At 39.5% G+C, this 25,345-nt stretch overlaps 1 protein-coding gene across 1 annotated transcript; it reads right to left on the bottom strand.

The window, feature by feature from the left end:
• Positions 1–220: 220 nt before the first annotated feature.
• LOC131232437 (uncharacterized) lies at positions 221–25,345 on the bottom strand. Its single transcript, XM_058228663.1, has 19 exons — positions 25,139–25,345; positions 24,699–24,834; positions 23,949–24,095; positions 23,749–23,839; positions 23,448–23,566; positions 17,457–17,647; positions 16,933–17,143; positions 15,570–15,810; positions 14,801–15,243; positions 11,882–11,966; positions 11,249–11,448; positions 10,728–11,068; positions 10,123–10,219; positions 9,836–10,054; positions 5,975–6,217; positions 5,544–5,753; positions 4,460–4,729; positions 2,059–2,262; positions 221–738 (listed from the first exon to the last, which is right to left on the bottom strand). Exons 2-19 carry the CDS (start codon positions 24,819–24,821, stop codon positions 577–579), a joined length of 3,597 nt encoding a protein of 1,198 aa, XP_058084646.1. The 5' UTR covers positions 24,822–24,834; positions 25,139–25,345; the 3' UTR covers positions 221–576.

The raw sequence follows: 25,345 nt of genomic DNA, 5'->3' as shown, positions 1-25,345 counted from the left end.
AAAACTTGGCCAGGTCACATTCATATCACAAAATTGAGTTTCTCACGGATGCACTCGAAATCTCACCAACTTGACTCGAAGAGTTTTACCACTATGATTTGCATGCATAAATAGTGGACCCCATTTAGTTGGGATAAGACTTTGCCAATGATGATTTAAATTCTCTCTCTCTCTCTCTCTCTCTCTCTCTCACACACACACACACACACACACAACAGGGTTATGTGAAAAAAGAAGCATCACCAAAACCATTGGAAAATTATTTGGTTACAAAGAAGTTTTCCCCACATGAATACAAGCTATTGAAGCTCATTAGCCTACCCAGCAGCCAATACGTGCATTAAGCTACAAACAATACATTAATGCCTAGGATAAAAAGAGTAAATAACCTAGGTGTTTCATCCATCCACAGGTGCGAGTCAAATGTCAGACTTCCATGCAGTCTCGCCATGAAAATTTGTGGATCAGATCTGACACAACTAACCTCATTTGCCTATGGTAGAAAATGGCGATATATGGGACCTTCGTCCCGTCAGGCACATGTTCCTAATTGCTGCTGGAATACTCATATGATCACTAAGACAGTTTTCTCCGGGTTCTCCTCTTCTGCTTCTCTTCCTCACGGTATCTCACTCGCCGCTCTTCTCTTTGGCGCTTCCTCGTCAATTGCTCTGCCTTGGCCTTCTCCGCTTCATGTGCTTTCCTCTTCTCCTCATCCTTGAGCTTCCGCTTCTTCATCTGCAAAATTGCCCACATTGAAAATAAGGGTGGATGACTAAGAGTGCCTGCACTCAACACTGAGAGAGTCATGCTCTCACATCTCCCACCATTTAAAGGCTGAGGAGGGAATCTAGTGAGCATTAAATGATCTAGCCATTCTTGAAACATCGAGAGGCATACACATGAGTAGAACACGCAAACATTTCTCCAGAAACATTGATAACAAAATCGGAATATTCAATAAAAGTAGCTTACGTTTAACTAATGCTAAGGATAGTGTTAAGAACCTAATCAATACACCAAAAGCCCCAAAAAGCTGATGGAAGGCATCAAGCTAGGCTCTTCAAACCATTGGGATCGTAACATTCCACCATGCTCCACGGTTGACGTCTGCAGCTACCCACGCTGCGGCGGCACTCGCTTTGGCCACTTTTCCAGGTAGCCCTTGTCCACTTGGAGAGGGCATGGTGGCTGCACTCTGGCTATCCAAAGTGGTCCTTTCCACCCTAAGATGGCATGGTGGCTGCATTCTGGTTGTCCAAGCAGCCCTTTCCACATCGTGGCAGCTTTCACTTTGTTCTAGGTTGCCTTTTCCATGGGTTGCCCCTTCCCCAACTCAAACAGTGGACATGGTGTCAGTTCCGAGCCAGGCTCTTTAAACCATTGGGATCCTAACATATTAGATAAATTTTAACAGAATTGGCAGATTTCGAGTTTGTGATGCAATATGGAAGGATTTGACAAGAAAAAATAGTAGATAAGTGATTGCCTTGCAAATAACACACAAGTTCTACTTCCATCCACACTGCAGATATGGCCAATATGTGTGGTGATCAGGATTGTTTAATTGGTAGGCCAACATGTGAATGGGCTACCTGCCAAACATCTCGGTGACAAGACAACTGTCTCTATTTTTCATGAGTTTGCTGCTTCAAGGTGGACCATAGCTCTGTTTTGAGCTAACCACTCCTTCCTACAAGGCAATGATCAGATGCCTAGCCCAGTCCAATCCCTCACCCTCAGCAATATGACTCATCCACACGGTTGGCCGACAAATGAACTGTCTTGATCAATCTACAAAAGTGCCACTAGTACAAGGTTGATGTTTTGGTGCTAACACCACAGGCCTTGGAGACACATACATAGTAGAATTCCTCAAAACTATATAAAAAATGGTGTCAGCAGTTCAATTTCATCTCTCACTGTGAATGAAAACAAGCGCCTGCTAAAACTACAACCTTTTAGGTACTAGTTTGCCACTCAATAAAAAGCTGATGGGTATCTTATCAATCTGCATATTATGGTAATCCTTCTCAGGGGAACTGAAAGTGGGCATACCTTTTCATTTCTGATCAACTGGAGGTGTTGGACGAGGGCATGGACTTTCCGCTCATGGGGTTCCATGACAACAGCCCGACGGCTTTTGAGCAGTGGCTGTTTCCTATGAGGCTGATCCTTCGGCTTGGAAGCGAATGGGAGAGCAGCTTGTAGTGATTTTGGGATCACCAATGGATTGAACTTCTTTGGTTTCCGTTCAATAGGCTGTGAATGTGGAAAAAAAGAAGAAGAATTAGAGATGGCATCGAACATGAACTACAGCAGTGCATCCTTTCTGCAGCCAAAACTGCAAACCCCTAAACATTCCCTAAAAGAGGGAGAAACCGAAATACTAGCATCAACTGCTTCAGATAATATATGGACAGAAACAAAGCATAAACAATATCCCTATCCAAAAAAAAAAAAGGAAAAAAAAAAGAAAAGTACAAGCACATAAAATCCTCGAGTCACTTTTATATTTTGTAAGCATGCATATACATTACATTTAAACAGAGAAATGTTAACAGGGATATAATGATTATAATGCAGTTCCACTAAGCCCACATGGACCACTAATGTGACCACATGTGCTAACCTGGCACTGCGTGTGAGCTGTGGCATCCGAGCTCTCCATGATGCATCAGCCATGCCTCATCATGATATCGAAGCGGCATACTCAGCAGGTGGGACACATGTATATGTACAATATGGATAGTAGCACATATACGGTATACCAAGCTGTTCATTGTTTTCACATGGCATATTGATGATTTTACCGGCCTGATCCTGGGCTAGGTCTTCTATATGGTGGGGCGCATTGATGACAGGTTGGATATCTCACATGTCAGGTAGGTATACATGGCCACGTTTGGAGATGCCTGTGGAGATCAGCGAGATGTTGGGCTTAGCAGAGCTCTAGAACATGGAACACACAAGTTTTTGGTTATATGGTGTTTGCGTGCACACGTGCCTGCGTGCACACAAACACACACACAAATACATACATGTAAATATATATTGACAGAGAGCTACTGTTTTCACCTCCAACAATCCTAACCATTTAATATTGGGTTTTGCTAATGTGTGAGGATGTTAGCAACGTCCTCAAACCTTTTAAATAGCACACTAGGTGACCTACTGCCAATCCGAACCGTTCATTCATTCATATGACTTGGAGCAAGCCATGGTGCAAAATCATGCCAATTAGGCGATCCTAAGCTTACGATCAATAGCATGAAAATAGACAGTCAAGATTGATCTGACAAACAAAATAGGTCCCATCATCATCTTGAAACTAGTAGATAGATCCCGCTTGGTGTTGAAAGTTGCTTCCGTTTCTAGGAGGATGTGTGGTGCGGAGGCCGACCGCTACAAGAAGTATTCCCTAGGCTGACCCGCCTCACATCGGATACGAACATCACAATGGACTGTTGTTCCTCCATCTGTGGCGGCTCCATGGTGTGGTCTCCTCCTTGCTGTAGAGACATGACGAATGAGAAGATTGCCAATTTGGCCAGCTTGTTGGACTGTTTGAAGAGTTATGTTCCCTCGGCAATAGAGAAGGATTCTATCATGTGGCGTGTGTCAAACAACCTTCATAGCTCGAGCCGTTTTCTGTTCAATCATTTTACAGAATGATATGCGAGTCATCTTGTATTTCTGATCACACCTACCCGTTTCACCGTTGGTCTTATAGAGCCCCCTCCAAGAGTCGCAACCTTCGTCTGGTTAGTGGAAAGGGAGAGAGTGCTAATAATCGACAACCTGCACAAGAGATCCCTTGTTCTTCCCAATATTTGTTTGATGTATATGAGAAATGCGAGTCGATTGATTATCTCATCTTCCACTGCCCTTTTGTTCAAAAGATGTGAGAGCATTTCCTAAATCTCTTCAACATCTCACGGGTGATGCTGAAGTCTGTTGTGGACCTTCTGTGAGCATTTCCTAAATTTTATGTTCTCTCTAAAAAAACACTTTGATAATTCTAACCATGTGATTTATGGATCGTAAACAACGGATGATTGTAACAAATTGGCCTCATTCAAAGGGTTAGGATAATCCAATTTGCATGATTCTTGCGCCATGGTTTGCTCCTAGTTCTAGTTGTATGAATGAATGAATAGTTCAGATCAGCAATAGATCACCCCGTGTGTGGCTTAAAAGGTTTGGGGATGTTAACAAAACCCTTTAATATTTTATGCTCCTAGGCAGAACCATATACATGTGTGTGCTCAAGCACAGGAGAGACTGATACTGCTCTCATGTTGAACAATCCTAACCATTTGATATTTTACGCTCCCAGGCAGAATCACAAATGCATACAAACAGCTACTGTTTACATGTCAAACAATCCTAGTATTTAATGTTTTGTGTTCCTAGGTCGAGCCACACACACACACACACACAGAGAGAGAGAGAGAACCTTATAGAGTGAATCCTTGTTGACTGGGATCCGAAGATTGAGTTCTCTCCTAAGCTCAGCCACTGTTTTCATGCCTTTCCAGGTCTTGTCATGAGGTTGCATAGCTGTAGTTACTGGGTTAAAGTAGCAGGGGACTTCCACTGGAGCATATGTGTTTAAGAAAACAATGTCGCTCATCAGAATTCTATCCTCGAATGTGCATCTGGCAATCCCTTCTCTCTGTTGACCTCCTTTCCTTTTGGGTTTGTTGCCAAGCTCTTCCTTTGCAGCCTATGAACAAGAAGGAGAAAGGACACAACCCTCGAACATAAGAAAAGTGTAGAAATGATGATGCCTTATGGTACACAGGATATTTCCAGCAACAACAAATAAAAGGCAATCTTTTTGTTAAATTTATATAACACAACATTTTTCTTTCCTCTCCTCCCTTTCAAGTTACATTGACAATGCACATAATTCAGAAGAATTAATTGTGCAACGGACTAGCACCAATTATTTTTATCATGAGTCCAATGTTTGGATAGTCAAGGCACCAAATTCATTATCATACATGAAACTTTGCTTTCTTCTCAATTTCCACAAAGCCAACAAGGATGCTGTCAGTATGTTGGTCACTGTCGGAAACCACTGAGGGTGTGTTTGGATATGTAGAATCCATTGGTTTTCTATGGAAAGTGTGATGATTATCCAATGATAATTTGCCTGCTTATTATAGAAAATTGGATTCCTCAAATTCATTAAACAGCAGTCACCTTGTTTCTTGTACCAGAGAATTCTGTGTAATAATGGTTATTGTGTGGAATCCACATATCCAAACAGTCCAACTGTCTTGTCAGTGGAAAACAATTTCCATTTCTGCATAGATTCCGTGTATCCACACATGCCCTGAGATAAAATAAGAACAGAACTATACTTCAAAGGAAAGATGATTTCCAGTCATATTTTCTACCCATTCTTTACAAATAAAGGGTTCTTGGAGAAGTTTAGGAAAGCCTCCTTAAAATAACAAGGTATCTTTACTTGCATAAAGAAAAGAAGTAATTGCAGAGAAGAAGGAAAACATCGAAAGGGTGACAACGCATACCTTCTTAACCTGCCCCCGGATTCCACTGACAGTCCGAATGGCTGCACCTTCAAACTTAGCTATCTCCAGATCTGATGTGAACATGTCCTTGATAAATGCTGTCTTTTTGAAGATCTTGCAGGGATAACCAACCATTTTTACCTTCTTGACTATATGTTCTGCATGGTTGCACTCTAACACATGTCCTGTTGCTATAATGCGAAATCCTTGCTGAATGACTAAATGCAGTCCATTAGCAAAACAGCTAATAAGAGATGTCAAAAGGAGTGCATACTTGGATGATCATTTCATAGTTTTTTGGAACTTTTATAAAATAATGAAAGTCAAAGATTTTGGTAAGATCAACAAGAAAGGTATGTTATTTCTGTTTTTAAGTTTAGATATAACAATTCATTTAAAACCTGATGAAGATCATAAACAAAAAACCAGACCTGATTATTTGATAAACTCTGGAAAGCAACAAGTCCTGTGGAGGGAGGTGCCAGGGGGCCCCAGAACATAGCAAGGCAATGCATGTGCTCTTTGGTGTATTTGAGCATGCGGAGCCGCCCACTGCGCTCTTCAGTTACATAGACAGGGATGGTCTCATAACGCCTCCATCCAATTGAAATGATAATCGGATCTCTATTCTTCAATTTCGCTTTCTTCTCCCATCTATGCTTCCTGAGTTGGGCCTGAAAACCAGAATGCATAACATCATGTCAGACAAAGTAATACCTTTCAAAAAAAATAAATTGTCAGATGATGTTAAATGAGAAGAAGTTTGTCAGTAACATTAGAAAAAGACAGTACTACTTTTTTACGCTTCATTTAGATTTAATAAAACTTGCTACCAGAAAATTTTAAAAATTAAAAAGAGCAGTGCTCTTAAATACTCAGATTGAGCCAACTCAGATCTGCATCAAGATGAGTGGATTGCTTACATAACTAGGGTCTTGTACAAGAGTCATCCAATAATTCCTTAACATGCCCCAGTTTATACCTCAGGCGAAGCCAGGATTTAAACCCTCCACCTCCATCAAATAATCAATGTTTCTTACCGCTAAAATGACAAGTTTTGAATATAAAATTTACATGCACCGTACAATTAACCAAAAGTTTTACTTAAATAAATTTGCTGAAAACAATACAAACAGACCCACTTCTAGCATCCCCACTGTATATGTACTAGGACAATTGAGACCACTGACCTAGTGGTAGCCCACAGATTGATATCGACAACAAATCTTACCCATGTATCTGTTGGCATGAAATGGACGGCTAAATATAGTTGAGTGAAAAATGAGAAACTTAACCATTTAATTAATGAAATTTGCAGCTATATGAGAGTTAGGATTGTTCAACAATTCATTTAAAAATGGGAAACAAAAGTTCGAAAGAATTAGAAGTGATTTCCTATGGGGGGAGGGAAGAGAAACAAAAGCTCCACCTTATGAAGCGGGAAAATGTATACAAACCTTGGGAGTTGGGATCAAGGGGGAGCGGCTCTTCGGGTCTTGGAAGACATTTACTTTTTTGGAGAACAGTTTTTGGAGAGAGGTTGTAGTGAGGAAGTACAGCTGTCAAGAAGACTCAAGATGGACTAAGGTGTCATCTCTATATACAGCATTGTCTCTACGGAAAGTAGTTGCCTCATTGAAAGAAAGGATTTGGGAAGGTGTGGGGTTCCAATTGGGTGGTGGGGAGAGAATTAGATTTTGGGAAGATGCGTGGATAGGGGATAAATGTTTAAAGCAGAAGTTTCCACGACTAGCGGGAATTGCACAAGAGCCGAATATAGTGGTGGCAAGATGCTTCTCATTTTAAGGGAAATCTATAATTTGGGCTCCTCCTTGTAGGAGGAATCTATCCAATGTCGAGGTGGGGGACTTTTTGCGCTTATTGGAGTTGCTAAGTAAGGTTTGTCCGATCACATCTCAAAGTGATTCCATGAGGTGGCTAGCTGAAAGATCCGGAAAGTTCTCAGTTGGAGGATTAAATGTTTCCGAGCTGAGCCATACAACGTTCGTTTGGAGATATGGAGCGCCAACAAATGCAGCTGTTTTGTCGTGGCTAGTGGGAAGTAACAAGGTGCTCACGGTGGACAACTTATGCAAGAGGGGTATTAATGCAAGGGCATTTTCACACCGGGCTCAAGTGGGGTGGCCTGTGGCATGCAAGGGCACACGTGTAGTGAGTGGCCCATGTGAGGTAGAACACATGTGATTTGGGCCCACAAGGAGGGTTCGGTCGAGGACCTAACCCATGGATATGGGGCCTGGGCTATGAGATAAAGGAATCAATTCGCCATGCCCTATCAGTTCGAGTTTTTAGAGCAAGGTCCCGGTGAAAAAACTGATTTTTTTTTCCTTTTTTTAGGGATTTTGGTTTTAAAACATATTTAGGCCCCACCCTCACTAGAATAACCTATCATTTGCAACTTTTGAGAGATTTTGGAGACTTTTGGAGCTTGTGGGCCATAGGAAACCTAGAGAAAGAAATCAACATATCTTTTTCGTTGCTCGACAGAATCGAATGTCGCTTGTTGCATTCGAATTCTACGTTGAAATAGGAAAGAATACATATAAAATATTCAATTATTCCTTTCTATTACATTTCTTTCATATATTGGTGAAAATATGGGTTTTTCGTAAAAGAAAATTAGAATATTTTGAATTTTTTTCCCAATTTTTTGCAATTCTTTTTTAGGGCTATTGTGTTTAAAAGTTATTTATGCCCCCACATACATTATAATATCACTTCTTTTCTTTCATTGGAGAGATAGTAGTGAGATTTGGAATTTATGTGGGACTAAATAGTTTTTTTTTTCAAGAGTTCTCATTTATTTCAAATTTAAACTAGTTTTCTTATTTTTAATCAATTTATAATCTGCTATGTTTTTGTGGGGCCTAAATAGTTTTTTCCTTAATATGTATGCAGGCTTGTCACTTGTGTGTTGCCGACTTGCCATGTTGGTTCATTTTGAGCATGGAAAATGGAAAGAAATCCAAGATGACGGACAATGATCTTCACTATATGTCGGAGGCATGAAACAATGTGGAATTCATACTTGATTGGTGCATGACGATGAATCAAGTTGTTCAGTGTTGCCAAATGGGACATGCACTGAGGCAGGGTCGAAAGGGCCTTTTGTCAAAGTGGGAAGGCTTCAGCAAGGGGTTGTGTGCATGAAACCTTTTATCTTGTGATGTTGTCAAATACATTTCACATGCACGCACGCACACAAACATGAGAGATGTAATCTAACATTGAGAAAAAGAGATGTACTCTAAAGGCATGTGGTATGTCGCACTCAAAAATGCAAACATTCATGCCAAATTTATATAACTCTCCAAAGGTGAAATTTGGATGATTTTATGCATGTGACTATATACTTTAACATCGAGAAAAAGAGATGTAATCTAAAGGCTTGTGGTATGTCACGGTTGGAAATGCATACATTCACACCAAATTTATATAACTCTCCAAATGTGAAATTTGGATGATTTTTGTGCAAGTGAATATATACTTCTATTGTGAATTTATTCTAAGATTCAATCAAAGTGGTTCACGCGCATGAAATTGGGTTTCAAAAGAGAATGCACAAAGACCTGCACAGGGAACAAAGATAAACACTGGTCCTTAGAGATTATGGATTGAAATTTGGACATTTCGAACTCCTTAGAGATTGAGTTTTACTTTATCCATGTTTTTAGCAAGCTAATGGCATAGCTAAAGTACTGCAATAGGAATATCAAACTCATTGTTATGCATCACAACCTCTATCCCTAGAATGACCATACTTGTGTTTTAGATTTCTGCACTAAAGTAACAATAGTGAAGGTCAACCCTCAGGTGAGTATGCAATATGATCCTTCCTTTGATATGAAAGTAAGATACTGCACGTGTTTGGGTACATGCGGTTGGTGTGTATAGACAATAGACTTGTATTTTTCAAGGTTATTTTATTTTTACACGAAGACTGCCACTATTAATGTCAATTTGCAGCTGAGTTTCAAACTTTTATAGTAAAGAGCATATTTCCAATTACAACAAAGGTATTTCTTCATTTTTTATTTTACAATTACCTTCTAAACATCCAAAATAAAGAAATAAACCCACAACCAAGATCTTGCAACCACTCTTTCAACAAATATTATACTACCATCTCATCATTTGCCAATTGATAGTGCAACAATCATCACAAAATGGGGTGAAAAAATGACTCGTCACTGTAGTTGCTCCAAAAACAAAAAAAAACAAAAAAACAAAAAAAAACAAACAAACAAACTTAATAGCAAGAACATACTGACCTTCATGTATCCAACATTTTCCTCCCCAAGACCAACGCCACCAACCAAAATAGGATGGCTAGGGTCAAAATGTTCAACCATCTCATACGGAACATCACGAACCTCCAGCCTCATGTAAGTCCCTGTTCTGAAACCATCAACCTCTATTCGAGTGGCCTCATCCAAATCATTGAGTTCGGCTATATTCCTCTGTTTCCGAAGTTCAATCTCCTCTTTTAACTACATAACCCATATATTAGTCGTTGCATGCACGGGTCTAAATTGAAAACAAAACGAAGAAAGTTTACCTTGTCAAAGTAGTCACTATCATGGGCTTGATTTTTGTGGAACTTGGACCCATTCTTTTCATCAATTTCCTCATCAGGCGGTTCATCCCCGTCATATGTAGGTTGGAGTTAAGGTCAGACCAAAATGATTGATGAAATGGTTTTGGTAGACCTTATAAAAATATTTTAAAAAAAAAAAAAAAAAAAAAAAGGAAAATGGCAATAGTTTAATCAAAAGCTACAATATAAAGGACAAAATTCTTGTACCGAATCTTTCGATAGTTGCAATTTTTCCCCATGTTTTGGACGTTGTGTTGTAAATTGTATCTTTTTCTTTTCTTTTTGAATAAACTTCTTTCATTTCCTTCCCAAAGAAATAATAATAATAATAATAAAGGGCATAAAGCAGAGAATTCGGGAACTAAATAGATGTTTCTTTCCTTCTTTTGTTTGATTTTGGGAGCAGAGCACATAACATTGAGCAAGCTTCAGGAAACCATCTATGAGACTATGACAAACAGAACTTGAAGTCAAATCGAGCAATAAGTTTTTTAGTAGATGGAAACATGCATGGCACAACATGTCAGACGGAAACACAAAGCAGTAAAGTGAAGTGGAAAGGATATTCTGCATCAAATTTGGCACGACGAGCAAGCTTCTTGAGCCTCCTCTCCTCCTCTGCATCATCTCCTTCGGGGATCTTTCCATCCCCACCAGATTGATGGCTCTCGTATTTCTCACCTGTTTCTAAGTCTTCAAAATCACCATAAACAGAGTCATCATCTTCTCCATTATCATCTGTCGCTCCACCATGATGAGCGGCCTTTGACCAATCCCCTGTGACAAAATGATCACGAATACTTTCTATAATGTCTTTATTTGACCAATCCTTCAACTCTTCATGGTTTTCAAATTTGGAGCAGTCTTCAGCATTGACATCATCAGCATCAGATCTTTCGCTTAATTTCTGCCACACAACCTCTATGATAAATATAAAGAGAGAGAAACATTGATAAAACAATTTTTGCGTTATTGAAGATAAGGATAGCTTCTTTTTTATAAGGAAACAGAGTGGCTTATCTGAGAGACATAAACCTATCCACTTCACAAAATAAGATTACAGGTAAAATGAGCTTCAAGGGAGTACCTTGTTCTCTCCTTTTGGCTTGAAGAACTCATCATCTTCATCATCTTCACTATCACTACTACCCTGTGCTTTGTGATTAGCGGTTCTCGATTTTGGTTCCGATTGTCCATACACAAGTTGCATCAGATTAATATTTTGTTTCAAGACTGTTCTGTCAATCAAGGATTCCTTCCACTTTGAAGCATTCCCCATCCCATCATCTATGAGGACAATAAAGGAAAAGAGGTAAGAAGGAAATAGATACTTTTTCTTGAGGTAAAGAAAGAAATGAATACAGCCAATAATGTAAAGGAAAATAAATAAATTATGTGAATCTTTATTTTTCCAAAATAAAATTGTTGATGATAAATTTTCTGGTTTTTTCACTGAACTTTCATTCTTTTTGCAGCTGATGTGAAACATTCATATCCATGTTGTCAGTTTAAAATCACCATCAACATCATCATAACCCTGTTTGATTTTTCCAGCTATTTGGGGTCGGTTCTGAGTTTAAAATCATTATAACAAATTAAATACTATCATGCCTACTATTCACAAATGAAGAGAAGAAAAGAAACTGTAATGAGTATTTCTCGGTATCTATACATGATCATGGCGACACATAACGATTTCATAATGGAGCAAGGAATTCACCTTCTTCGATATTGTAATCTTCACTTTCTGCTGAAATATCTGAGCCTGTGGATTGTACACTATCCACATCATCTTCCTCAGAATCCTGTCATCAAGAGAACATTGATAGTCAGGCCATACACAACAAGAAGAAGAGACTACTGATACAAATGAAGCCTGATAGTGTGAAGAACATTTAACACAACAACTCATTTCAGTAGTCCATGATAAGGCACTAGCAGAAGATGGTTGCTTCATCAATTGCAAGTCATATTGGTAACCCACGTTATCATCCACATATAAATGCTTTGAATATCATGAACTAAACAAGTAGATTCACAGGTCCAATAAAGGCAATCCCGTGTGAGTCACTATAGGAATCATAATTTAATGCCTGTATCTCTAGTGTGACTAAGAGATACATACTGGATATGATAAGAGGATACTGAGCATAGTATCCTAATGTAATCATGTTTATCTTCAAACAGATATGGATGTTTGATGAGCATAAGCAGTACTAAAAATTTTAATTAGACATGGAAGGTCGTACAGATCCAAGTCATAATTTTCTAGGAAACAAGAATAGCCCAGTTAATTAGTTTCTAATAGCTGACAGATCTTTTTTAAGGTTCGATGGAAACATCATGTTGATGATTTAACCCAAAAAATAAAATGGAATTATTCCATACACAAAAATGTACAATGAAACTATTTATTTTCATATCCATATGCTTTATTTTCACATGCCATTGCTGGTTTTCTTCGAAAATCTGGTCCATGTTCTGCAGATGGCTGGGATTTGTTGGGTGATGCCGGAGAGCCTCAGAGATCTCTTTTCCTCGTGGCATGGTGAAGATGGGGGCTCGCTGGGTAGGAAAAAATGGTGTATCCTGATGATGGATGTCCTTTGGTCTATCTGGCTCGAGAGAAACAACCGGTGTTTCAACAAATCGAGTAGTTCTGGGTCTGGGATCTTCACAAAAGTTCTGATTTTGTTTAGGGACTGGAAGCCTTAGCAAAGGTGTTGTTCTTTGGGTTTTGGGGGTTAATATCAGCCAGGGGGGCTAAGAGTTGTATAGCTTTGTTTCTTTCTTTGTTTTCCCCCCTCTTTTTTTGTTTTCTTTCTGCTCTTCTTGTATAGTTTTTGGTGTGAGTTTATGGGTGTTTTTAATAAAATTTAATCTTTCAAAAAAAAAAAAAAAAAATCATATTACTCTTATCCTTATGCCCATGTATGGTGATAATGTAGGAGGAGTGAAACTCACCTAGGATGCAACAAGTGAGATCAATTACACATTAATTTCAGCATTCAACATGTAAAACCAAACATATCCACATAATAGATTCAGAAATTTCAGAGTTGTAACGCGAATGGCCTAAGCTGTCACATACACGGTGCACGAAAATATAAAGTATTATGAGAGTGGCCACTTGGAAGTAGGGACTTCCAATCTAGCGTGGGTAATGCAAAAACCACGTGAGAAAACAATGATGCTAATAAAATCAGGTTTGGGTAAGGGATTTACAAAAAAGAAAAAAGAAAATCAGATTTTCGTTAGGGTTTTTGGATTTAGGGATTGGGATTTGGGATTTGGGATTTGGGATTTTTTGGGAATTGGGGATCTAGGGATTATGTAGGGTTTGGAGGGGAATCAAGGAGGAAAAGTACCTAAAGGGGATCCACACATGGCAGCCCATACGGACACATGCACGTGCGTGCGCGTCCACATATGGATGGATAGGGAAAGGAGAAAGGAGGTGGATTGGGTTGGATTTTGATGGATTTAGAGGAGATGTAAGGGAAGGAGAAGAGGAAAAAGAGAAGTGGTGGATTGGGTTGGATTTCGTCGGGTTTAGAAGAGATGCAAGGGAAGGAGAAGAGAAAAAAAGAGATGAAGTGGAGTACCTTGTTGGAGAAGAGAAAGAGGAGGAAAACACCTTGGAACAATCCACCACCAAGCAAGCTTCTACCCTTCTACAATTCGATTGGAATGAAGAGTTTCTCAAAAACTCTAAAACAAAGAGGAAAACACCCTTTCAACACAAGAAAGACTTTTTTTTCTTTTTCTCAAGCTCCAATAGGGTTGGACATCCCCCCCTGCTTTTATATTAAAACTTCTAAAAAATTATAAATATGTCACTCGCTTAAGTTTCATGGCCCGTCATCCAAAATAAGTAAACTAAAACACTTGCCTTCAATCTTAACTGTCAAATAAATCCTAAAAATAACAAATAAAACAATATCAAGGTCCAACGGTTGGATCGACACAAAAAACATCTTATGACTAAAACTATCTCCTAAGCTACCCACATGCATCATCCCTAAGTGGGATCTTCCAGATGCACGTCCAATGCATGTGGAGTCTTCAAAATGGCCCGGCGGGCCCCATATGGAACTTGTCTCCCATCCACAAAGAGAGTTGCGTTGATGTCGGTGGTCGCCTCCGTGTCTGGTATAACCGAGTAGATCCTCTGATGTCCCCATCAGGTGATTTCTAATGAGCATGGTCAAGCATGCATATGATTATCCAAAAATGACTGGTGTTTGTGCGTGCATGCATGCATCTGTGTCATAGGATACACAACCTGACTCTTTATAGAGTTTACCTTAAACTATTTATAGTTTGTTGGAGCCAATACAAGCACAATAATCTTCCCCAATGGATGGCAATGATTTAAGCTTTTATGTTGTGGCCCTAGGCCATCGACAAAAGCTATTAGGTCAAGAAGGCAACATTAAGCTGCAAAATAAAATCGTATCTTCATAATCTGGAAAAGCAATCTGGTACAAGTTATCAATAGCCTTTCTCATCATGCATTCAGTGATTTCCCTATTTAGAGCCTCTAGCAACCATACAGAATAGAAGAGGACACATAGTATGAGTATATCATTATGAAATATCCACATATAATAACGCATATATCATCAGTAGCAATTACCTTCGGAGAATTGAGAGCTAAATCACTTGAAAAGACAGCTTTTCTCCTTAGCCTTCCATCGTGGAACTCAGCTTCTTCCTTTAAATCAGATTTTAAAGGAGGTAGCAGCTCACCATTTCCATCCCTTTTCTCCAGTGCATTATCACTTTCTTCATTAGAATCATCCTCTTCACTTTCTCCAATAGGACCCTTTTCACCATCCTTTTCTTGCGCTGAAGTTTCCATGCAGTCCATATGCTCAATGTGATCTTGATCGCTGCCACTCAGAAGTTCATCTTCACAATCGTTCATATGAGAATCTTTTGTACCATATCTATCTTCTAACATGGTGGGAGGCTTCCTACTGAAAAGATTAATGAAACTCTGCTCCAACTTTTCATCAATTGAGTATTTTGTATTCTGAAGCGTTTTTACTAGTACCTCGCCTACATCTCGGTCCTTCCCTGCACAATCATGCAAAAGAAATGCAAAATTTAAAGCAAAAATAAAGTGAATGATTTTTTTTTGAGACGATGATGAAGAATTTTATTAAAGACCAAAAGCCAGAAAAATAAATAAATAAATAAATAAATAAAGCTATACACTGATTTACAAGGCTGACCAACTAATATGAAGACTGTAGCTAAATGGTGGTATACAAGTATATAATGCACTTTGAGCCCCTAGTATTATACTAAGGAGTATAAGCCTGAGAAAAGATTCAATTCCTATTTTGTGTTGAGTTTGAGTAAGCAAAATGTCCTGCAAATATAAAACAAAATCAGGATACCTTTTCTTGCTGCAGCCCCACTTTCATCATCTACTTTAGAAAATTGAACCAGATTATCATTTATATTTATGTACACAGCATCCTTATCATAGAGAAGATCCCCGACACCAGACATAGGAGCATAGAAAAGCTTTTCCTTGTCACGCAGTCCCTTTTTTTTGGCAGCTGAAGGTAAAGGGCAAGGATCAGCTATGCTAGTCATACCAGCCAAACTGAAATCACCAGCACCAGCAATATGCACCTGTTCAACAACTATACATCAATTCATATTAATCTAAAACTAGTATAATGCAACCTTTGAGAAGAAACTAAATCTTAGCTACTAGCCTACTATCAGGCATATACACTGGAAAATATGTTCATCCAGTCACAAGATCAACCCCACTTTCATTATCATTTACAAGCAAACTCCTTCAGTTTCCTGTCCACTTAACTTATCAAATCTCTTACATCTCAGTGATCATGGACAAAGGGAGAACGGTAGTTACAAGTAGAAAAAACCCCAAACTGAATTGAATGGAGCCTGATTAACCAGATAAAATCCCTAACATGATCAACTTGGGAAGATTTTCCATTTGGGGTATAATCATAATGGTTACATTGAAAATTGCAGGGAATTACCCGTGAGCTCAACATGAAGCATTTAACCCTAGGAAGAAATTCAGGTATGCATGTAGATTTTTTTAGGAAAGGACGTTATAATGAGCTAAATAGAAAACATAAGGAAAAATATATACAGAAAGAAAAGCAATCAATGCAAAGTAGAGAAGATACAGAAATCTGTTGGCAAGAAAAACAAGATACTGAAGCACAGTGTAGAAGAGTATCATCTCCATCCGATCTTGATGAAATGATAAGATACAAGCTTGGAAGGAGTGGATGATATTGCTGAGCTAGATAACACAAATTCTCAGCTACGATCGCTTCAGTTTTCAATGAAGGAGCTGAAGTTCCTTCAAGAGACTGGTTACTGGAGAGGAGGTTTGAATGTTCTTCATTGACAGAAGACAGTGAAGAACATATCAAGTGATTTAGCCTATATTCTTTGCTGACAGATGCCAGTCCAGTCGAAACACATATGTAGCTCCAAAAGGAATAAAATAAATCAAAAAATGACACAAGAATCAAAAAGAGTAGAAATTTGTTCTAGGAATCAAAATGGCAATCACAGAACAAAACATACAAAAGAAACCTAACAAGGAAAACTTCAACTAACAAACTTTACTGGAGCTCTTTTCTGATAATCACGGAACTACTTTGCCCTTTATGCACTTTGATATAATAAAACTTATTTTTGGTGCAGTAAAAGAAGAAAGTTTATCACATTGCAGAAAATTAACCATGAAAGGGTCAAAAGATATACCTTGGTGCCTTTCTTCATATTGCAACCTCGAAGGTAACCATACAATGTTATGTTTCTATCACATTTTTTATTTGCATGCACTTTTTCAGGAGGTGTAACATCTTCGAAACGATCAACCAACACATAAGGATGTGAAGAACACCAAGACGAAGGACGAAATTTCTTAACAGAGATGAATCTTGCAAGATTATGTATTTCACGTTTGGGGTACCTGTCAAATTAGTAGAAGGATGAAAAATCACATACTACTTCAAAGAAATGACCATGCAAACATAAACTGCTGATAATACTCATTTCATGGTAACATAAATAATCAAATAAAGCTAGGTCCATGAGAGAGGGACAAATACAAGCATTAAAGGTACTCTTTTTTGCTTTTGAAAGATGATGCAATATTATTAAGGATGAAGGCCAAAAAAGAAAACAAAGCCAGACAAAGGAAAAAGAAAAGCAAAAAAGAAAGAAGAAGAAGAAAACAAAACAAAACAGGAGGGCCCATCCCAAGCACAACCATAGGTACTTACCTCCCGTGAACAAGACCAGATAAATAGAAAAGCTTAGCTCCATCATATAATTCTGTCCAAAACCTATGCTTGAGGTCCTTCTTAACTTTTCTCAGTTTCTTTGCATCCTTGAATGTATCCAGTTTTGTAAGCACCCCCATTACTGTCGGGAATCCATGATTTTGCAAAATATTAAGAAATTCAAAGGTTTCCTGCAATATCAAGAAGGCATCTTTAGATTACAAAAATACAGCCATTCAGAGGTGCAAGTCGTATGCAGAAATACAACAGATCATAACTAATATATAATCAACATCACACTCACTTTTTATGATGGCAGACATTCAAGTAGGGCTGTCAATGGGCTGGGCTAGGCTAGGCCAATGGGCTTCCAGGCCTGGCCTGCCTCAGACCAGGCTTGCGCTGGAGTATCAGGCCCGAGGGCTGGGTTTGGGCTAAAAACAAAAGCCCGTTTCTCAAGTGGGCCAGTCTTGGACTTCGCTATCCAAAAGCCCGTCAGCCAAGCCCAACCGCTTCCAAAAATTCAAATTTTAAGTTCCCTCTTTCCCCAAAATTTTCCCCTCTTCTCAAAAGTGGGATTTCAGTTTTCAAGTGCATACTTATAACCATCATACTCTGCCAGAGTATCAACAAAATCATTCTCCTTTGGCTTGATAAGTGCCATTGTATATCTGGAGCGAGAATGGATTTGAGAAGCCTGAATGTGGCAGCACCCATCCGTTTATGTTAAAGTGCACGCATTCAACTCTCTCTCTCTCTCTCTCTCTCTCTCTCTCTCTCTCTCTCTCTCTCCAAATTTCAGGAAAAAAGGGTCTCTTATGTAAGCTTGATTTAGAGAAGGCTTATGATCGGGTGGATTGGCAGTTCCTCTAGTATATGCTTCACAGAATGGGTTTTGGGTCGAAGTGGATTTGGTGGATGAAGGAATGTATTGGGTCAGCCTATTTTTTGATTATCCTAAATAGTTCCCCTAAAGGCTTTTTCAAGAGCTCAAGGGGTTTACGGCAAGGTGACCCTCTCTCTCCCTTTCTCTTCTTGATCGTGGGAGAGGCCTTTTCAAGCATGCTATTCAAAGGTCAGGTAGGAGGTACTATTGGTGGGTTTAAGGTAAAAGGCATGGAGTTCCAATCTCCCACATCCAATTTGCAGATGACACCCTCCTATTTTGCGAGGCAAATGCTACGAAAGTCAGCAATCTTCGCACCTCCATCCACTGTTTCGAAGCGGTTTCGGGCCTAAAAGTGAATCTCTCTGAGTCTACGCTGATCGCGGTCAACTTGGATGCATCTGAATCCAAAGAGTTTGCTGACTTTTTCGAGTGCACCATGGGCATGCTTCCGACTACTTTTCTTGGTCTCCCACTTTGTGTAGGCAAGCCTCCGATGGCCTTATGGGACAGTTATTGGAAGGTTTGAATCCTACTTAGCCAAATGGAAATGCAGATATTTATCTTTAGGTGGGAGTCTCACCTTGATTATAGCGGCCCTCTCAAATCTCCCTCTATACATGTCTCTCTTTAAGTGCCCGGCCAAGATTATTGCGATCCTAGAGAAGCTGAGAAGGGACTTCTTTGGCACGGGATGGAGGGAAAGAAGAAATTTCACTTGCTTAATTGGAACGAAGTGTGCCAGCAATTTCACAAAGGCGGGGCGGGAGTTAGAGACCTCAAATTGATGAATCGTGCGCTTTTAGGTAAGTGGTGGTGGAGACTTGGGACTGAAGAAGGGGCGCTGTGGAACAAGCTTATTAAAAGCAAATATGGTCGTTCGGCTGACGGGAGATGGTCCAAGGAATCCCCTTTCTATAGAGCCTCGTCCTTATGGAAAGGGGTGCTTAGCTCAAGTAAGGATGTTCGTAATAGGATCGGGCACTTGATTGGCAAAGGAGACAAGATCAAATTTTAGGAAGATATTTGGGTTGGTTCTTCGACTTTGAGGGAGGATTTTCCTTCCATCTATCGTCTGGAACCCAACCGTTCCATAGTAGTAGCTGATTGTTTTTCGACGCTTGGGAATGAAGTTATCTGGCAACCCCCCCTGCAGAAGAAATATCCATGACTGGGAAATTGAAGACTTCGTGGCCCTCCTTCAACGAATCGGCAAAGGGCAACCCAATACTACTTAAGAAGAAAGGCTGATTTGGAGCCCCCGATAGGAAGGGTCTTTTTTCTGTTAAGTCTCTCTATTTGTGCTCAGCCAAAAAATCTGTTATTTTAGAAGAGGCTATGTTAGCAAGGGTGTGGAAATACAAAGTGCCTCCGAAGATTTCGGCCTTTAGTTGGCTAGTGAGGAGACGGAAAGTTCTTACAGTGGATAACCTAAGGAAAAGGAGAATGATTATTCCGAACATTTGTCTTTGTTGCTTGGAAAATGAAGAATCGACCAATCATCTGTTCATCTATTGCTTGTTCTTCCAGAAGGTGTGGTCCGTTTTGCTCTCTACCTTTACGGTGAAGTGGTCTTTTCCGCATTCGACGTATCACCTGCTCGCAGCCTGGCATGGTGTGGCCCTGGGAAAGGGAATTGATGTGGTTTGGAGAATGTCTCTTCTTGTCGTCTGGTGGGCTATCTGGGAAGAAAGGAATAACAGATGCTTTCGTGACGTTTCGAATTCAGTGGAGGTCATAGTTAGAAGGGTGCACCATCTCATATTCGAATGAGCCTCTAATATAGTTAATCTTTCTGCTTGTAATTTTTCCCTTTTCTGCTAGAAGTGGGGTCTACTATCTCAGCAAGCCCTCTATATGTCGGCTCTCTCTCGGTGGGAATTGATACACTTCTTTCACTCAAACTTTCATATATATATATATATATATATATATATATATATATATATATATATATATATATATATATATATATATATATATAAAATAAAATAAATAAAAATATAATTTTAAAAAAAAAAAAAAAAACTCTCTCTCTCTCTCTAATGTAGAGCGGGTCGCAGACACTATCATGGCAAAGATGGACCAGAGAAGGCCCGATCAGAGGCGGAAATTATCCAGACTGTCAGAACCATAAAACAGTTGTATCTCGCAAACCAGGATGAGTTTTTCGACATATCATATATGATTTTGGGGTACGAGAACCTACTTTAGCCAACCAACCCGCTACACCGGGTTGCCCATGCCGGATTTGCAAGATTCCATCAGATCGACGGTCAAATGTACCTTTTATGTTCGTTTTTACTATAAATAGTAAGTTTTAGTTGGAGTATAATTTTTTATCCTTTGAGTTGTACGAGTCGTGCCCAACATGAAAAGTGCTTAGAAAAGTTAGGAGAATAACGTGGTTAGGCCAAATTGTACTTTTATCCCTCATGGATTCGAGGAAGCTCTGTGAGGAGTCCAAAGAGCTCCATGGATTCGGAGTAGATATCCCCTAAGGAAGACGGTGATCGACCTCATCACATCCCTCCCTACGTCACTCTCTCTCCACCAAATCCCAACAGAAAAACACCTCTCAGACCCTTCAAAACATCTCTCTTCCCTCTCTTTTCCTTATGTCCAGATATCACACCCCACTCCTCACTTGAAAGAGGTGACATGAGTTCTTGGTCTAATGATGGTGAGGGATCTGTTCCCCATGAGAAGCTTCTCCAAGTGGTTTTAGTCTCTCCCTAAATTCCTAGGAATACAGGATACATAGCCAGAACATGTATAGCATCAACCGTCGGCTTGCATCTTGTCGAGCCTCTAGGATTTCAATTGGATGATACAAAATTGAAGTGTGCTGGATTTGATTACTGGCCATATGAAGTTGTTAAGGTGCATAGCTCTTGGACAGAATTCAAAGAATATTTCAAACAGCAAGAAGGAGAAAAACGGTTTTTGGCATTTACCAAGATAGGAATGGCTATTCATTCGTATTTCTCATGTAAGCAATTGGCTTGTTTTTGGGTCCGACACTTGTGGTATGTCACAGGCCCATCACGGGCCCCTGGGTTTGGGCTTAGGTGGAAAAATGCAAACTGGGCTTGGACAAAGCTCGGCCCAGACCTAACCCGGCCTGTTAACATCCCTACATTCAAGCGCGTTAGCCGTACCTAATGAAATGGCAATTGAAATTTGGAAACATTTGCAACTGGTATAGAAGTTTGTATGGGAAGAAACCGTTACACAACTATGAGAAATCAACAGACATTCTAGAAAGACAAGCAAAACAGCAGGCATTGAAGACCTTTCTTATGGTAAGAATTCTAAAATTAACATCAGAATACAGCATAAGTAAGTTTACAGAAATGGCGAATACTGAAAAACTGGTCAATCTAAAACAATTAGGCAGCATCTAAGCACAATGTCTTAGTAATCCAAAAAGATGTCGAGTAATCCAAGGGATCTGCATCTACCACAGATGTACAGCTCAAAGCAGAGTTAGTCATCATAAACCCCTTAATATGAACAAAGACAACAACAGAAAGCCAAATAGTACTTCAATAAAATCATTAGCTCCATAAATGTAAGAACCAAATGATCTGCGAAACTAGGCAATGTTGCAGGGGATGCACAGCATGCCAACAAAAAATGGAAAAGATTGATTAGATCAGAAATATCTCAGCAGCATCCGAACAATGTCATCATGTGGGCACAATCCAAGTGAGAATTGATAAGCATTAAAATATAGTAGAAGTTGATAGCAATCACAAAGATGGTACACAATTAGATCAGAATAAAAGAAGTGAGCAAGTGGGGGCTACAAGGAATGGCACGTGAGAGAAGGCCAAGCAAGGAAAGCATAAGGTTTCAAGTCTATGCAACCAAGGGTGGTGAGTGATGAAATAAACCCAACAACAAGATGAGTGGAAGTATCTTATTCTAAAAGTTAGACTTAAGAAATGTGGCACTTTCTTATTCTAAACATTTAAACTTGAGAAATTCCTTCTTTACATTCTCAAAGTAAACCCATGCATAATTTCCCATATAACCAGTTCATTGTTATTATCTTCAGAAGTAACCTTAATGCGGGGGCATTTTCGTACTGGGCTTGAGTGGGGTGGCCCGTAGGATGTAGGGGCACACTCGAGGTGGGCAGCCTGCGGAACCCATGGATTTGGGGCCCACGAGGGGGTGGAACCCATGGATTTAGAGGCCACGAGGATGGTTTGGCCGAGGACTTAACCCATGGATTTCGGGCCTGGGATATGAGATAAAAGGATTAATTTGTCATGCTCTATCACTTCAAGCTTTTAGAGCAAGTGGTTAATTGTCCTGCATCAAATTGGTATCAGAGCAAGAGGTCTCGTGTTCGAGAGTCATTACCGGAGGTGATTAATTCGGGGGCATTTTCACACCGGGCTCAACTGGGGTGGCATGTGAGATGCAAGGGCACACTTGAAGTGGGTAGCCCGCAGAACCCATGGATTTGAGGCCCACGAGGAGGGTTCGGTTGAGGACCTAACTCATGGATTTGGGGCCTAGGCTATGAGATAAAGGGATTAATTCATCATGCTCTATCAGTTTTGAGCTTCCTACTGGAAGCTACATGCTAGCTGCTTGAGCTTTAAAAGAACACAAACCACTGGTTTTTGGCAAAAAAAAAAAACTTAGTCGCTTTAGTTTTCATGACAATCTAAAGAAATCAGAATTTGTTTATCGGCTAATCTTTTCTCTTTGTGCATACAATTTGAAGATAGCATTCGAATCTACTATGGTTCTTGAAGAATTAGATACATATCTTGACTATGTTTTGAAATTTGTTTATCAGCTAATCTTTTCTCTTTGTGCATACAATTTGAAGATAGCACTCAAATCTACTACAGTTCCTGAAGAATTAGATACATATCTTGACTGTGCTTTGAAACAAAGGAAGCATCACACGAGTCTACATGGAGAAGAACCATAAATGGTCATCAACACCTCCAGAGCTCATGGTCTCATATAGATATGAAAGGCTTTTAGCAACAATATCTGTGCAAGGGACTCAATTCCAAAAGCATCTCTCCAGTGGATAAGAGGTTGAGAGTAATTTTTATTATGAGACTTGAACTCACCATTTCAAACCCAAAACTTCCATCAATAAGTAGCAAAGCAAGATCAGCGAACTTCGCTGCATCAATCATGCCATTAATATCATTTGGGCACTCCACAAACTGCAGACGCCTGTTCTTACCTAATAACATAAACAGGAACGAAGGTAAGCACCAGTATGATCGAAATCAAGAAGAGAATTACAGGCAAGTCAATACATGACCTCTAGGAGCATACGACAATCAAACTAAAGACCAGTTTCCATATTAATTAATACTGAAAATGCAAGATCCGGTTGCTTGGGAGTAAAGGATGACAGTAAACCTGATACAACAGTAATTGGACCCCGAACATCTGATATATTATGCTTAGTGTAATGCTTTACCAGAGATTTTATCAATAGAGATTTCCCGACCTGCAAAAAAGAAAATTCATGCATTCTTAGGAAACATTTCCTTCTTGTTTCAAGTAAAGACAGTCAAACTTTCAAACTTCAGTCAGCTGTTAGCTGTCCACACAAATACCTTTGGAGGTCCATGAACTACAACGACATATGGAGCAGGTTCACCAGTTGAGCGATCTATTGTTGGCATATGAAGCTTGCGTTGCTCTTTCTCTGATGCGCGTGATTGCAAACGCTTGGCCTTCACTGATGAACTAAAAGCAAAGGCCTGCCACGAAAGAAAATTCCACATTTAGACATAATCAGAGCCAACACTACCTGAGCAAGTTCAATCCTCTCAACATAAACATTTCATGCATGGTAAGATGATCTCAGTATGCATATTTTTCTAAGAATTTACATCATCAATTTTAATAAAACGTAACAAACCATCGAAATATTGAATGGATTTCTCAATGGAAATAGCGCTTCAACCTCTTCCCTTTCATATTCGAAGGGGTCGGTTGTAAATGGACTGTGGCTCTCGCTTCTCGAAAGCCTACCTAGATGTTGGATTGGTCTCTTCTCTAGACTGATGCAGACTGTTGAATTACATTTTATTGATTAGATGGTTAGAATTTGTCCAATTGAGCTATTTTTTCTAGTGCCTAATCAATGGCAGAGCCCATGGTATGGATGATTCTGATCGTCATACAAATGTCGCACATGTACAGTACATCATATAATTTAAAATTTTAAAAAATAATTTTTTTAAAAAAAAAAAAAAACAGTATGTACGTGCATATGTATGGATGAATGATGCTTGTGTGTATGTACACATGTATATACGCACGAACGAACGTAGCAATGGATGAGAAACCGATAGACCAACCTTCGGGTTGTGCTTCTTTTCATTGGAAATATCCCTCTTCTTCTGATCGGCCTTTTCCTTTTTCTTCGCCGAGGGGCCTGCTTGGCGTGACCTATGAGACTTGTGAGACTGATCTTGGTCCATCGATGCGGAAATCCTGCGAAACCAAAGAGATGCATTTGAGCAAATTGCCATGGAAATATATATATATATATATATATATATATATATATATATATATATATATAATCGCCTGAATTTTCTAATTAGATTTCTTTAGCCCACACAATTGTTAAAAAAAAAAAAAAAAAAACTTTTTCGTATATGAAAACAAGCACTAAAGCTGTAAAACGGGAATAATAAAAATATTTTCTTTAAATGTGATCTGATAACGGATTCCGTGGCTCGAAATCGACGGAGCATGCGTACGGAGCCTTGGAGTGGAGTTTGAGGTTTCCGACCTTGTTTGGAGCTTTTTGGCGTTTTGCGTCAGATTTCCAGCGCGTCGGGATTTTCCGTCGAACTCTCTGAGGAGACAGATGCTGCTTCGAACGTGTCTGTTCGTAGCTGCCCGGGTTTTAGTTGTTAGGGTTTAAAGAGGAGGAAACAGAGAAGACGAGTTTTTTCTACCGTACATCCCCGACGTACTACCACGAGATGCGTCGAGT

Source organism: Magnolia sinica, chromosome 18 (assembly GCF_029962835.1).
Source record: "Magnolia sinica isolate HGM2019 chromosome 18, MsV1, whole genome shotgun sequence".
In the NCBI taxonomy this organism is placed as follows: Eukaryota; Viridiplantae; Streptophyta; class Magnoliopsida; order Magnoliales; family Magnoliaceae; genus Magnolia; species Magnolia sinica.
This window is presented reverse-complemented; position numbering and strand designations above follow the sequence as displayed.